Source organism: Embiotoca jacksoni, unplaced genomic scaffold (assembly GCF_022577435.1).
Source record: "Embiotoca jacksoni isolate LCO1_2020_lvr unplaced genomic scaffold, fEmbJac1.0.p SCAF_63, whole genome shotgun sequence".
Classification (NCBI taxonomy): Eukaryota; Metazoa; Chordata; class Actinopteri; family Embiotocidae; genus Embiotoca; species Embiotoca jacksoni.
The window spans coordinates 1,682,587-1,699,248 of record NW_027185418.1 but is presented as its reverse complement, the minus strand read 5'-3'; the positions used below and the strand labels follow the sequence as shown (position 1 = coordinate 1,699,248).

The 16,662-nt window shown below is 41.9% G+C and overlaps 1 protein-coding gene across 1 annotated transcript; it reads left to right on the top strand.

Annotated features, from left to right (window-relative positions):
* Positions 1–5,408: 5,408 nt before the first annotated feature.
* LOC138213706 (neurexophilin-1) lies at positions 5,409–11,160 on the top strand (the record flags this gene model as incomplete). Its single annotated transcript, XM_069174950.1, has 1 exon — positions 5,409–11,160. A coding segment is annotated over one exon (862 nt), but the record flags the coding sequence as incomplete, so codon positions are not given.
* Positions 11,161–16,662: the final 5,502 nt, after the last annotated feature.

The following is a 16,662-nucleotide window of genomic DNA, read 5'->3' as shown; positions in this document are numbered from 1 at the left end:
GTTTTTTATGCTTTTTTGGAGATCAGTGGAGTTCAATGGCACCGAGGACTGACATAAATCAGTGAGTGGGATCAACTCATTGTTGGTTCTTTAGTTTTCATTGGATGTTGACAAGAAGAAAAATATATCTCCTGAGTTGCACCTTCAATAGTCTACTGATAGATATTCACATTGTAGAGAAATGAATGGAAGTCAATGGTTGCCTAATTCAAATATCTAAACACAGATCACAGAATACCACTATTTCTTTTATGTACTAGTAAACTAATTGTTTTCTTTTTGTAAAGAATTTATCCCCTATTTTTGTCTTCAGATCCTTGTAGTTGTAGGTAAAAATATGAATTCTGTCCCACTGATGTAATATGTATTTTATAGATCTGAATAATTTTCTGCGATAAATGTTTCTTACTTTAATTGTTTTTTGTTTTTTTCAAGCAGGTTAAATTTATCAAGTTTCGTTTTCTATATTTTATGTCTAAAATAGTTTATTTTTTTTATTTTACTATATACAATTTTGTCCCCTTAAGTATTCAACAGTGTTAACCGTCCTTTCTGAAAGTAGACAAACTTTTTAATCACAAACACCAGAGTGACAATAATTCTCATCATCACTTCACCTGCAATGTATTTTTTTGGGTAAATTGTTAGTTGTTAGGTGACAATTCCCTTTAACTCAACCAGACATCTTCAAATAAACAAATTAATTAACAATGTTTAAATTAGTAGAATAAAACTCAGGTTATCCTTTTTTTCAGCTGAAAAACAACTTTATTTATAATAATGATCAAAATGGTTGCAAATTGATTTTTGACTAATCGCTCCTGCTGTATAAAGACTCGTTTTTCTCGACAGTCTTTACTTGACAACAAGTGAAGATCTTTTTTGAATTCAAAACGTAACTTTGTTAAATTGAACTTTTGCTATTTTACTTTTATGTCACAGATTTTAAACGAAGGGTTAAAACAAGTAAAAAAAAACTACGTTACGGTCGTTCACGGCGGGAGTTTTCAATCTGAGGTCGGTGACCCCCAGAATGGACATCTAAAAGATAATAATTGGAACATAAGAACAACTGCTTTTCTCCTTTAAAATACAGGATGATTTGACTTTTTGTGGTCACTTAAAATGTTAAAATGAAACAATCTCAGATGTTTGGATGCAAAAATTTACACTTTGGTTGAACAGCTCGAAATTCCTAAACAACAACAGCAATAACAAAAAAGGTTGTTGACCCACAACAATCACTGCTATCAATAAAGGCAATTAAGTGCAAAATAAATCCCACCCTTCGTCATATTCAGCCGTCGTGTTTGTCCCCGTCTGACGTTTAATGAAACACAACATTGACCGACGGCGATCTCTTAAACCTAAAGTTATCACACTGCGACTTTTCCGCCTTCGCGCTGCCATGTTTGTTTTCCTCTTTCCTCCAGTTCCTTCTCTGCAGCATCTCTTTCAGACGCAACCGAAGCATCCGACACTCTCTCTTTGTGCCTCGCTCGCATGTTTTTTTTTTTTTTTTTTTTTGGAAGCCGGGGAAGAGGTAAATCTTTGGCCCTCCGAGTGTTGGTGCAGTCAGTCGGGGTGTTCTGGATATAAACGTTGCTTTAGTCAGGACTGCCTCTGATCTGCCTAATCTCCCCGGGCGGGATTACAGGTTGGGCTCTAATCCGTGAAGTGGGGTCTCTGTGAATGTGCCTCCGAGTGCTCTAATCCAGAGACTGTCAGGTGCTTTAGATGAAAGCTAATTGCATGTCACAGTTTGGGGACCATACATAACGCCGGTGACAACAGAGCAAGAGCTTCCACAACAAGGAATTAGGTCTGACGACGACTGGGCACGCACTTCGGATGTGCTCTGTAATTTTGATAATCTTGGAGGAAAATAGTGAAGAAATCCCCCCCCTCCCTTACCTCCCACCCCACACAAAAAAACTTGAAAAAAAAACTTGAAAAAAAATGATTCCAGTGACACCCATCTCTTACAAATTATTCATAAAGCAAAGTGGCAGAACATTGTGGTGCTTTTCAAAAACATAAAGTAACGAATGCAAAATCATTTACCTGCTTGACAGGATAATGAAAAAAAAAAAAAAAAAAAACTGCTCGGAATTGGATTGTTTGGAAAAAATATTCTTCCCCTTGAAATGCCGCATACGCACACACAAACACAAACACACAGTCCCACTTCCAGTTATTAGCCTGACAGGCGTTTAAACCGGCTCAAAGCGGTTTCCCTAATATCCCTTGATCTGGTTTCGGGGACTCCATTGAGACCGAAACCCAGTTACTGAGAAGCATCGGTAATTAATCGCTCGACGGAAATGGTATTTCATTTGATCATTAGAGAGTACAGCCTTTTAACAACTCAGAATAGAAACAGTCGTGAAAAAAATTAATGGGTTTTTGTTTTTTTACAGTTCGGATTACCGGTCAAAGGTCGTTCGGAGACAATTTGTTCATTATTGGAAACGCGTCGGAACAAATTAGCGTTTTAACTGAGCACGGGATCAAGTGTGACGAACCCGTTCGAGGTTTTAATATTTGACCTTGCAACATACAATGTGTGTAAAAAAATCTCAGGTTGTGTTAATGTCCTGCCCGTAAAAATGATGTTGTAGCTGTAAAAAAAATTTTTTTTAAAAAGACGCATCATCATCACATTTAAAAACCAACACAAACAAACTGAAACGAGATCAAACCTGAAACCTTCTTAAAACCGAAGAGCCTGAACTGGGATGTCATAATCGACTTTACAGCTCCCCCGGCTGACGGTCTATAAGACACTATTTCACTGGACTTTTACATCCTAAGGAGCTTTATGTTTGACTGTAATGGTGCCAGTAAATCCTGAACAGGAAGTCTCCCCTCGTCCTGGGCCTCACTTTATCTTTTGACAATACATCACCAGCCGCGGCGACACGACAGACTTTTGTTTCCAGCGATGAAAGACAAAAAAAGGTGTTCATTAATACGCTTTAACTGCCCCGCTGCGCCAGGAAACCGCTGAAATCCATATTTTTCTTCACCTTGTCACCACTAACATTTGGCTCCGAAGGTTTTGCAGCTCTCCCTTTTTTTTTTTTTTTTTTTTTTTGGTATCCTCGGCTATAGAGTTGTTTTTTTTTCCAGCTATCTTTAAAGATGTTCCGGGTTGTTGAAAGGCTTCTTTTTTTTTTTTTTTTTCGCGATTTTGACTCCATATCGTGTTGCATTTCAAAAAAAAGACCGCTCAGGCGATGTTCCTCTATTTAGAAAAAGGCAGGAGAGATCACGACGGCCCAATCGGTTCCGTTCGCGTCGGGGTCGTTCATCATTGAGGACTCTTCAAAACAACCGCAGGCCATCTTTTCAAAACTCCTCCGCTCCGAAAGCCGAGTGCATGAAATGAACTTCAGAGAAAGATCAGAGCTCCCCGCAACAGTTTACTTTGTGCAGGCGCACACACTCGGGCCGACGGCGGCACAATGTCATTCAGTGAACTTTCTGAATGAGGGGAGACCTTATTTTCTGAGTATTGATTGTGGGGATGTGGGGTGGGGGAGGAGGGGAGGGAGGTGCAAAATGTAAACGCTTCGACCACATAGATCTGCTGTCATGTCCCTCGGCCGCGCTTTTGGACATCGCTGTCGCGGGAACTCTGCGGTAAAAAAAACCAAAAAAAAAACCTTCGCTCTTTCGCTCTCTCTCATCTGTGTGATTGTTAGAGGAGAGAGAGACACTGAGGGAATCATCAATCATCCATTCAGGACACATTCGGCAGGTAATAGTCTGCTGTTGCACCGCGCCGGCACCCGAGAAGCGCTTCATTCGTCTCGACGTTTTGGCAGGAATACTTTTTAATCTTGATTTGGACATTTCACACCCGGTGGTGACTTTAGTTACAGTGTCCTCGACGTTCGCTGACATGTAAGACCGCCCGTCTCGGTCGGTCTGTTTTCTTGCACCCGCAAAGACGATCCTTTTTTTTTTTTTTTTTTCGGTCATGTTTGCCTGTTTTTTTTGTTTTGTTTGTTTTAAGCAGGATATCCCCAAAACGCACCAACAGATATCGCCTAGAAAACACTCAGCAAGGACATGTCTGCTTAAAGCTTTTGCGAGAAGGGAAGTTGACTTTAGAGAATTCTACCTGAAATATGTTCCAACAACAACAAAAAATTAAATTGTATTTTATACAATATTTCTGCAGAGGCTACTACGAGGTGAAGATTTGGGAATGATCGTCACTCCGGAAAACAAAACACACAAAAAAAATCAATGAAACGAGCACAAATAACTGAAATCATTGGTGCCTCTCAGATCTCACAAACAATCAACAAAACTACTGGAGATAGATGGCGTAAAGATAATGAGATGCAATGGTGAAATATGAATGGAGAATGAAAGACAAAGAAAGGAAAGAAGCTCAGGGCGTCACGAAAGGTCCTCCAGCAGCCTGAAGGCCCACAGCAGCAACACTAAGGGATTGCTAACGGTCACCCGAGATGAGATGGAGCTTGGTCATTAAAAGCTTTTGCAAGTTAGAAGAAGAACTTTGAATTCAATTCTAGATTTTAAGGGAAGGCAATAAACAGAAGCAAATATAGAAGCAAGACTATCTTTTTTTTTTTTTTTTTTTTTTTTTGCTAACTCCCGTCAATACTCTCGCTGCAGCACTTTGGATCAACTTCAGGCTTTTTAAAGAGTAATTAAGACATCCTGACAACAACAAATTACATTAATCTAGCCTGGAAGTCACAAATACACGGATCAACTTTTCTGTGTCGGGTTTGCGGCGGGTTGTTCTTGATTTTATTAATATTGTGTTTGAAAAAAGAAAGCAGTCCAAGAGACTTGCTTTATGTGAGCTGAAGGTCAAATCCTCATAAAAAAAAAAAAATGACTCCAAGGTTCCTCAGTGTTGCTGGAGGCAAGGCAATGTCATCCAGGGAAATGATGTGGTTGGATGGAGGATTTCTACAGCGTTTAGAACCAAATACAACAATTTTAGTTTTTAACCATATTCAGAGAGAAAATGAAAGATCGTCCTGGCCTTTATGTCTTTTAGGCATTCTTGAAGTTTCACTAACTTGGTTTGTTTCATCTGGTTTCACAGAAAGATGTAGCTGGGTGTCATCTGCTTAATAATGGAAGTTTATGCAGTGTTTCCTTCAGAGATCGCATTAAGGGAAGAAAAAAGTATCGTTCAGGAAGCGGTATCTACTGTAAGTCAAGGTATCAGTACCGGTACTGGTAATGAAAATGAATGACACCCGATCCTAACCGCAGACAAATAATCTCTAGCAGACAAAATGTACGAATGCTTCCAAAACATCAAGACAATTTGCACAAGTGTCCGTCACCGCATTCACTCCAATGCAGTTCTAGATCCAGAAGCAGTTTGTAACATTTTCTATTGTTCAAAAAAGAAAACTAATCTGGACACTTTCCATTTTAACTGACGCTCCTTTTATTTGTTTGTTCTTCCAGGTCACCGGTGCCAATTCACCGAGTTCAGACGTGCGAGAGAGCTCCAAATCCAAAGTGAAGACCTACTGGACTGAAAGCAACAAGGCGTTCTCCATCAGCCGTCTGCTGTCCCAAAACCTCTACGGCAAAGATAACTTCACCTCCCTGGATCTGAACTACGACGAGGCGGACGCGTACTCCAAACAGGAGCAGTGGAACTGGCTTTACAACACTTCGAACCCGCGCGACCCGCGATCGAGGACGAAAAGAAGGCCGATCGTCAAGACCGGGAAGTTCAAGAAGATGTTCGGTTGGGGCGACTTCCATTCCAACATCAAGACGGTGAAGCTGAATCTCCTCATCACCGGTAAAATCGTGGATCACGGCAACGGCACCTTCAGCGTCTACTTTCGCCACAACTCGACCGGTCAGGGCAACGTCTCGGTGGGACTCGTCCCTCCGACCAAAGCCGTGGAGTTCCAGGTCCGCCAGCAGCACCAGCAGTACCACCACCACCACCAGCAGCAGCAGCAGCAGCAGCAGCAGCAGACGGCCCTGGAGACCAAGGACACCAAGCTGTTCAACTGCAGGGTGGAGTACGAGAAGGTGGAGAAGGGCACCAGGAACTCACTGTGTACCCACGACCCGTCGCAGAGCTGCCCGCAGGAGCAGACCCAGAGCCACGTGTCCTGGCTGTGCTCCAAACCCTTCAAAGTCATCTGCATCTTCATCACCTTCTACAGCACCGACTACAAGCTGGTGCAGAAGGTGTGTCCGGACTACAACTACCACAGCGACACCCCGTACCTCCCTACCGGGTGATCACATGACCGGACGAGGCGAGAAAGAGAGGAAGTGGAGGGAAGGAAAAAAAAAAGAAGAAAAAGAAAAAAAAAAAAAAAAGGATGCAGAGACAGGCTGTCGGGTCCCGAGCCACATCGGATCGTTCGAATGAAAATGGAGTCGAGATATTTTCCAACTCGAGATGTTGACAGGCATTATTACAACCAACTAGCCTTGTCACGAGACTGATATTGCTCCGACGAACAGACCGAGCCCGAGGTCATCACGAGAGCATTTAGGGAAGCATTTATAGGCTTGCAATACTCATATTATATGCATAGCTGCTTACATGGAAAGGAAATTCTCAAGCCAACCGTAAAAATATGCTGATTGTATTTATGTAAATATTGTGGATTCCACACAAAGACCAGAAAACAATTTTATTAATGTTTTTTTCCGGCTAATTTAGTTGTTTACGTTGATGGTGTATTTCCGTCTCAATCATGCTTCCTGTCTTCTCCAATCAGTCTCTGGTAATCATTGCAAACACGTAAATGTCAATGCAAATAAGAAGCATCTGTCACAACGCATTAGAGGGCATAATGGAAAAAGCAGACATATTTTGAGTGATGTTGTTTTCTGCAGTGTGATTGTTAGAGTACCAACCTGGTATCGTCGTTGGAAGTTTTTCGTCCACGTCCGTGCATGAGCCGAACTGAGCGACGTCCATCTAGATTTGGTTTTTTCACGTCATTGCAGCTGTCAAAAAGAATCTACATCAAAGTCGCGACCAAGAGAAAAAAAAAAAAAAAAAAAGAAGAAGGTACTTCTATTTTAACCCTGTGTTACGTGTTTGCAGTTTTTGACGCGCGGTTAACGACACCGACGGAGAGCTCCCAGCGCATCAAACATACGCAAGTAAATGTCGCAATAAATAAATCAAAAAAAGTTGCACGAGGAGGCAGATGACAGAAATACAAAAGATTTAAAAAAAAAAAAAAAATTGTGAAACATACCGAAGCTCTAATTCTGCTGTTTTCTCAGTGCTGCATTTCCATTTTAGACATTTCAATGTTGTTTCTTTTGTTTCTGCGACCTGGTCAAGGACAGTAAATCTTAACTAAGCAAAAAAAAAAAAAAAAACTCAAAATAACAACTGGAGCATTCAGTTATACACGAGAGTGCTCGATAATGATATCAATAATAATAAAAAAAAAAAAAAAAAAAAAAAAAAAACAGGGTTTAAAGTCGATTTTAGAGCAGGCGAAAGAGGAAAAACGTGGAAGTTATAAAGAGGAGGAATTAAATGAAGTTCATCTAACTAATGCTGAAACAGAACAAACCGTGAGAAGTGGTTTCCTGCTCCAGAGGAGGCATGACATACATTAAACAGCGGGCGCTAATCACGTAACCCACCTATCGAACGGTTGCACCTCTGGTTATCGCAAATAAAAAATAAAAAAAAAAAAGGGCAAATTTTTGGATGAGACTAACACTGGCCGCTAATGATATTGAAAGTTCCAATTGGCTATTAAACCTTCATTACATAGATTGGAAGCCGGTGGCGCCACGCGAAGCATTTAGGAGGGAAATGAACACGGTGTAAGTGCCGCAGAGTCAACACCATAGAAAGAATGGATTTAAGTGCCGATTGAAAAACCTGTAAAAGAAAAGTACCAAATGTGCACCTGAGGGGACAATCGCTGCCGTCTATTCAAATCCAGAGCCCTTTCACAGTCTCCGCCACGGTGAGCGTTAATGGCAGCCTGGACGTCGTCCAACGCGCCGAACGCCGGCGTGAATTCTCTGACGAGGCGGGCCGAAGGAGGGGGAAAAAAAAAAAAAAAAAAAGTTTAAAGAAAAAAAAAGAAAAGGGGGGGTCTGCCTGTGGGATGAGTGAGCATAAAGAGGAATTTATGATGTGGAGGAACAAGGTTGGCAGAAATCACTGGAAGCACCTGACTCATAAATTGAGTGCGTGTTTCTGTCAGTGAGAAGAAGGAATGACTAATGTCTCTGAATTGCTGTTTGGGCCAGTTCTTTCATCTCAATAAACGTGACTTTGATACACCCCCCCCCCCCACACCCGTCTCCTCCTCCCCCCCCCCATCTACCCACGTGTGCCAGGGACAGTTTGTTCAGCTTCAGAGAATTAAAAGCAGCACTTTGCCGAGACAATGCAGCCTCATTATGCACATAATCTTACAAGTGTAAACAGTCTGCCACAGAAAGTGTTGGGCGCGAGAGCTGGATCTGTTCCCCGGCTGATGTCGTCTGAGGTTAACGTCAACATGTCGTGCTGTAAACGATGTAAAAAAAAAACAACAACAACAACAACAAAATAACGTGTAAACGATACAACTTAAATCTAATCAATATTTCAACAATAACGACGGATCAAAACGTGTGACGCAAAGGAGACGAAGCGGAGAATCAACCGTCCCGCTCTTCGGGTCCCTGCGGCTCTATGGAGCAATTTTTATTTTAATTTTTTTTTTTTTTTTTTTTTTGCGTCTTTCAGCCGTTTGTCGATGTTGTTTAAAGCAGCAACAGGCGGGTGCGCAAAGCGATTTTCTTCAGGAGAAGAAAAGGTCACCAAAGGAGTAAATATTGGCCAGAAACACGTTTCCAAACGAATATTGATATTTATTTGTTTAGAAACGTACAAAGTGAGACGGATCGGCTGCATTTGTGAGCGTTGAGCCGACGGACTGTTATTCTGCCTCAACGTTGCCAAAGGTCATTAATACGGGTTTAACAGTTGGATGAAAAGTCAACATTTTGGGTGTTTCTTATCTCATAGTCAATGCAAATCTTGGGCTGTTTCATGCCTGTATATAAATACCGGTCGAGCGATATTCACAATGTGACGAGACCTGCCAGTCATTTCAGAAGCGAGAGCAGATTCCAGTTTTGTGTTTCAGCTGTTAGCAATGGGACAAATCTTTGGCGAACATCCTCTATGGTCAGTATTGGGGATAAATAATACGGGATGTCATTTTTTTTTTTTAATCATTTTTGCATTTTACAATAAACTGGAAATGTCAAGAATCAACTTGAAATTTCAAGAGTAATGTTGAACTTTAGCTTTAGCGCATAGACTCCCACAAGATACCTCGTGTGTGTGAACTGGTGACGTTGACTTTTAGGCTTTTATGTAACAAGATGATTTCTCTTTTTGCACGTAAACACTTTGTGGCAATAAGTATTACAGACTTTGAAGGCGTTTGACACTTGACACGGCGAGTCTTTGTGGTAAAAAGGAAAAAAAAATGAGGCTATATATATATATATATATATATATATATATATATATATATATATATATATATATATTTCGGGCTCCTTCGATTGTTTCAAATCTGAACCGAGGTTTCCGCCCATTAGAAACCATCAACTGGGACCAATCCTGGACGGAGCGCGGCCACACCCACATATTCATGCGGTGGATTTTGGTCCGGCGGGTAACGAGCTACAACATTTCCACTCGGATTTCAAACCGCGAAAAAACAAACAAACAAACGAAAAAGGAAAAAAAAAAAAAAAAAAAACTCGACCAGATTTAGTTTTTTCTTAATTCTACGTTGGAGATCGCGCCGCCAACGCAACTCAGTTTAATAATGAAAATGTAGAGGATGTAGAGAAGTAAGAGTTATTCTGCCTTCAAATGGGAACGTCGATAGTCCGGTCGGGACGACGCGGTAAGTCGTAAGAAGAGCGTTGCTAGGCAACAGTGACGTGGCCAGCATCCAGAAGTAAACAGAGGCTAGCGGGCGAATAACCTAACCCAGGAAATGCGAAGGGAGAAGGAGGGGGGGGGGACATGAGGCCGTTGGGAAGATGAACGTTTTTCCTCAAATGTAGACAAACTCTACATAACTTAAAAAGTAGAAATATATTAGCCGAACATCTGACAACATTTTTTTTTTCATAAATGCCGACAAACACGGGATAAACTCGTGCTCGGGGCTTACAGAAAATTGTTCCTACATCAGTGATATGGACTCTTATTGTGTCGGCTGTAATCTCAAAGAAGAATCTCAAATATCGAGTGACCTCGATTCAGGAAGAAGAATTTGAACGACTACGAGACGTTGGACTCGTCTTAAAAAAACAACAATTTGTTTTAAATGATCAATTTCAAAGCTCCCGTTTCACAACAAGAAAAAAAAGAAAAAAAAAGAAAAGCCCTCTGCCTTTTCTATTGTCCGTGTTAACGAGCTCTGTGCGTTAAGAATGAAAACCGGCAGCAAGCGCAAGCTGCGGGCGGCTCTGTTTGGACATCTAAGTTATCTTTGGGCCCAGATCGTCTCCCTTGGTTCAGTTGTCCTGGGCCGGAGCCATCCATGCCTGCCGTCTATCCCCCAGCTCGCCCACAATCCCTGATTAATGTGGTCGGGGCGGGAGCTGTCAGAAATGGCAGAGAGAATCATGGGATTTCTCCTTCAGAGTCCCAATGACACCCAGCAGCTGCAGGAGTAAACAGATGACTAACCACTGGCCTTTTGGCAGCCTGTGGAGATTCACACGGAGGGAGGGCTGCGAACGGCGCTTTGACATTTAGGTGGATTAGAAAGTTCTTGGGTTCTGCTCTCGTGGTGTCAGAGGTGGTTGGCATAGTAATTATTTGTGTCTCGTTTTTTTTTTTTTTTCTCTCTCTCTCTTTTTCTTCCGCTCTACAACCAACCCCCCCCCCCCCCTCCGCCCCCACTGCAGTGAAAATGTAGAGCTTCGGTTAAGAAATTAAAAAAAAAAAAAAAAAAATGAAAGAAAGAAATAAAAAAAATTAAAAAATGTATGTTGCTTCAGAAAAATAACCAATTGTCATTTCAGATCATGTCCTGTGCTGCAGAATTCATTTCAAATCTGGGGCTGAAGCTGTCCTGGGGGCACAGCTTTGTGTGAGGTATTGACATATTAAAGGCTCTATCAGACAATGGCGTGGTGTTTTCTCTCTCTCTCTTTTTTTTTTTTAAATCACAAATAAACTACGCTCCTCAAAACATTATTACTCCTCCGAAAATGAAAACTCACTCATTGTGAATGTCTCATATCAGGTAAAAAAAAAAACTGGAGAGAATTAATTAACCTTTGTCATTTTAATTGCTTTAGTGACAGCTGTCCTTTGGTGCCGGAGCTGTCCTAATGCACATACTGTGGGGGGCTTGTCAATTACTTTCCCAGTGAATAGATTAAAAAACGCCACAGAGGATGGAGTCATTTCATTAGTCAGACTTAATGCCCCCCAGACATAACCAGGTACGAACACTTCACATCTAAAAATGCGGGAAAATGAACAATACTATTAAGCCCCGTATGAATCGAATGAATTGTGGCGACACAAAATTAAGTTTACGCTCTATTTAATTCCGTCCCACTGCTTACATTACCGTTTGATGTGCAGCTTTTTTTTTTTTCCTGGTGTAGATTTTGAATATTTGGAGGCTTTTAATAGAATAGACCAAAAAAAATAAAAAATTAAACACGTGGCACCTGTGTGCCGCGGCTAATTGCTCTAATGGATGTTAGCATCGTAACGCTGTCAGTTTCTTACTACGCTGGATAATGGCTGACGGCAGCGACTGTCTAATTCTCCCCTTCTTGCTCTTTTGCACATCTATGATCTATAATGCCGCTCCGCTCAACAGGAGACGGAAAGAAATTAGGCTCCTTTCAAATGTCTGTCAGCATGGGTGTCTGCTTTCAACACCAACTGTCTCCGACTCTCCACCCTCCACCACATTAGGTGGAGACAAGAGTTATTTTCACATCATAGCAGGCTGTTAAGGCCCCCACCTTTCCCTTTTCCTTTTCTTTTTTTTTTTTCTTTTTTTGACAGACGGTGAGGATTTTCACACTTGTGCACCAGAAGTGTCAGAAGAGCTCTCAGGAAATTATTAAGACGGGGGGGGAGACGAAAAATTAACTTAAAGTCTCACAATGTAAAAGACTTAGACAGTCCGTATTGCGGCATTTGTATAGAAATGGAGTGATTGGGTCGCTTCGGCACTCTCAAACTACTTTAGGTTCACTTTACTGATGACCTGCAGGTGGAAATCACAACTGCTGCAGAAAAGTGCCAGGACTTAGAAGCACTCTGACCTCTGGGTTGATCTCATCGAGACGTTACCTTGCGTTTCCTTACAGAGTCGTTAAAATGGATGACAGGTCACAGATTTAAAGATCGGATTAGTTTTGATGAAATACAAATTAAACCAATGCTGAAGTGCCAAAAACCGCAGTTCCTCCAACCACCACCTGGGGCTGGCTCCAAAAATCAAGTCGATCGAGACTTCGACTCCAACTTAACTTTCCAGTAGAATTCGTCAGAGCATAAAGTAAACTGAAAGCTGTTCTTGAACCGTTTACAGTAAAAGCACGACCTCATCGAATGCCGCATTATATAATTGTACTAAAACAGAGGAAAGGTAGAAATCAAATTCAGACCAAATATCTAGTGACCTCGATTCAGGAGCAGATCTCTTTATCTGAGACTAATTTGCACAACTAGGAGATGTTGGACTTTCAGAACCAACAATTTGTTTTAAATCATGAGTTTTAAAGCTCCGTTGCATCATAACAACAACAACAAAAACTTGCCGTTTCTAGCGTGTTAACGAGCTCTGTGTGTTTGAAGTAAACCAGCAGCAGTGCAACGCGGCTGTTTTGGATGTCTAAGTCATCTTTGGATCCAGATCTTCTCCCTCAGAAGAAGTGCCAAAAAACTGCAGTTCCTCGAACGGCCACTTGAGGCCGGCTACAAAATCGAGTCAATCCACACAACAACTCAACAATTCCAGTCAAATTTGCCTAAAACGCTTCGTCGGTACCCAAAATAAACTGAAAGCCGTTCTTAAACTGTTGGCAGCACAAGAGTTTGGCACACGTTTTCATCTACACGAGTCAAAAATCACTTATTACTGTTTGAACACAAAAGCGTTAAGGGGTTGAAAATGTGCCCAATTTCACAGCAGATATAAAATATTTACATCCTCGGTACATAAAAACGGTTGTGGGTCTTTAGAACTAATTTTCCTCATTCATAAATAAAAGTCTACAGGGGGTTAATTATTATTACAACTCGCTCATTTTAATTGTATTAAGGTTTAAAATGATGCATAATTAAGGGAAGTGCTGCTTTTTGTAACGAGCCGTCGCTTTCAAAGTTGGCAAGCTGCTCGTTTTCAGGCCTTGACTGTCTGCCAGACAGAGAGACTCTCCACGGCGCCGGTTTCAGACGCCGAGCTTCGTTCGGCCCGCCTCGGCTCCACCCATCACCTCTTTGCTCATTTTTTTTGGGATTAGCCGGGATTAAACGCTGAGTCAGGCGATGCCAAGATGGTAACGGACTGAGCTTCTAAACTGCTCTTCAGAAATCCGTCGGGGTGACGTCACGGAGACTTTGTCCATTTCTTATACGCAGTCAAAAGTCTAATTTGAGCTTCTCGTGTCAAACATCGGGTCAAAATAACCAACTTTTATGGTAACGTTAATAATAGCACTAAAAACTTGCATTGTTTTGGGTTTGATTGGTGACCCAATGGTATACATTGACCTCAGCACCAAGCCTATAATAACCCAGTGGACTGGAATTAATCATTTTCAGTTATTAATAGGGCTGCAACGAACAGCTATTTCTATTGTTAATTCATACACTGTGGGGTTTTTTTTATCGTGTAAATAATCCATTTATCATTTATTTGACTTCAGATTGAAAATATAAAACATCAGGAAACTATTTTAAATGTCATATTGGAGAACAGGATGACGTCTTTCAGTTGCTTGTTTTGATTTATAGCGACTGGGAATTTAGAAGCTCAGGAAAGCAGAAGAAATATCTGACAAATTTTTACCGAGATCAAAAATGCTGATTTTCTGTATGTAATAAATTCCTTCGATTTGATTTATTTAGTTCAAAATCAGTAAAACACGAGCCAAACAACTTGAATCTCTGTCTGTAGACTCTCCATTCGCATATCAAATAGTAATTAAAACTATGATTCATCTTTCATTAAAGGAATAATTAGCTAATCAGAATACTGGAAGAGATTTAGGGTCCATTCTACTTTTTTTTTTTTTTTTTATGCATTAAAAAGCAATTTGCAGTTTGAACATCATACTGGATTTATACTTAATATTTCATGTCATGTATATATTTTTTAAGTCTGACAGTAAAAGTAGAAATCTGGTGGAGAACGTTTTTTTTTTTTTTTTTTTAAGAGAAGAGACGGGCATCAAAGTTCCACTGCAGGAAACACTCCATTTAACACTGATACACAAAAATATGAAAAGTTTAAATATAGCTGATCCCCACCGCGGAGCTGCTTCCTCTCACCAGTTCATAAAGAGTTCCTCTGACGGTGTCTTAGCATTAAGTTAGTTGGAGACTTTTTTTTTTTTTTTTTTTTTTTGCTCACAAGGTTTCTCGTTACTCTTATTTTTGTTGTTGTTGTTGTTCTAATCAAACCAGACACAGTTGAGTATCGATGGCAAAGATGTGTTTGCTTTTGAAAATGACACGAGATATAAGAGGATTACACGGCTCATGAATATGGTTCGTTTCTATCCTCTGATTTATCACTTTTTCCCAACTCCCTCCCCCCTCCCCCCCCTCCCCTCCCCCATCTATCAGAAATCCTCATCTCCATCCATAACAGCCTGCCGCGCCACACAAAGGCTGATGTTCTCCTGCCTGGAAAGCTCAGATTTAATTTCAGTTAAGAAAAGAAGAAAAGTTAAATGTGTGTGTGTGTGTGTGTGGGGCGACCCCCCTGACACACACACACACACACACACACACACACACACACACACACACACACACACACACACACACACACACAATTAAGCTGCGTTCACAAGCAAAGCTGCGTCTCAGAGGGGAAAAGAGCAACTGGTTGAAAAATCTATTTTTATGATGCACGATGCAGTCGGTAACAACAGCGGGAGAGGGGGGGGGGGTGCTCGGAGGGGGGGCAGGGGTGTTGGGGGGGGGCAGGGGGGGGGGCGATGATTGCTGAATATCACCTTGTCAAAAGAAAATCACTGATGTATGAAGCTAGGTGATGCTATTTATACGAGAGACAAAGACGGAATAAGAAAAAAAAACAAAAGAAGCAAAACTGATCTTTTTTGCCGCCATTTCCATCTTTAGAAGAAGAGCCGAAAAAACGGAGAAAAGAGCGTTACGGCGGTTTTTTTTGGGTTTTTTTTTTTAACCTCGCCGTGTGGCGACGTCTCAACACTTCAAGGCTTTTTCAGCCAGCGTTTAATTATAAGTGGCCATACAAGAAGCTGTCTACATGATGAGTAGACCATTCGCTCGTGTCATCGATTAAATATATAGAAGATTTTGCCTTCACCGCTCCGCCTTTGAAAAGAAAAAAGAGGCCGACAGGTAAAAACAATCGGAGGGGGAGTAGGGAGGGGGGGGCAGCTCGTGCCGGAGCCGGGTCTTCGTTTTTGCCATTGATTTATATCTTAAACAACCTCTCCCGGTGCTTCCACTGCTAAAGGTGAGACGCACGGCCAGCGTCGGTGACAGAGATGGACTAGGTGGACGGGGAGAGAGAGGGATGATGCGGGTTTAAAAAAAACTGCATCACCGTTAAATCAAAGAGTAACCTTGAACGAGTTCAGGCCGGTGCCAAGCCCGGTGACACGCTCTGCCCTCAGCGCTCGGTGCCACGGAGCGTGCCAAGCAGCGGCGTGGTGGGGGGGGGGGGGGGGGGGGGTGGGAGCTCGGGTACAGGCTGAGGCCCGCGGTGCCGGGTGGACGACCGAGCTCCTCGCCCCGACCAAGGACGTTCAAAGCCGAAGTCAGAGCAACACGTGAAAACGTGTCGGAGGCGTCCTCGCTAAAAAAAAAGCGGACCCCCCTCACTTCCCCCCCCCACCCAAAAAAAGCCCCAACAAAAACAAACCAAGATGAAATCCGTGTTAATTGCTCGGACTCGAGAAAAAACGTGCTCCCAGACGGTGCGGAGTTAGAAACCACCGCTTCGTTTGACTGAATCTGCTCCGACCTCTTTCCTCTGTATCGTACAAAAGAAAACGATGACAAGAGCCCGTCAGCATTATTACATCATCGCCCCGATTGCGATTTTTTTTTTTCTTTTTTTTTTTTTCTCAGCGTAATCGGCAGAATTGCTTCCGTTCGCTTTCGATGAAAACAGCTGGATGAAACTAAGAGAGGGGATACTTTTGACTCTTTGAGCAACATCCTGTCCTGTCCGGTATATTTTACCACCGTAGTAGTTAGTACGCCAGAAACGCTCCAGTACATAGCAGGTGAAAATGTAGGACGCCGAAAGTACCAGGATGTCCGTCGTATTTTTCCGCAGCCTGCTGGCCAGCGTGCTGGAAGAAGAAGAAGAAGAAGAAGAAGAAGAAGAAGAAGAAGAAGAAGAAGAGGTCTTCTTCTTCTGTGGT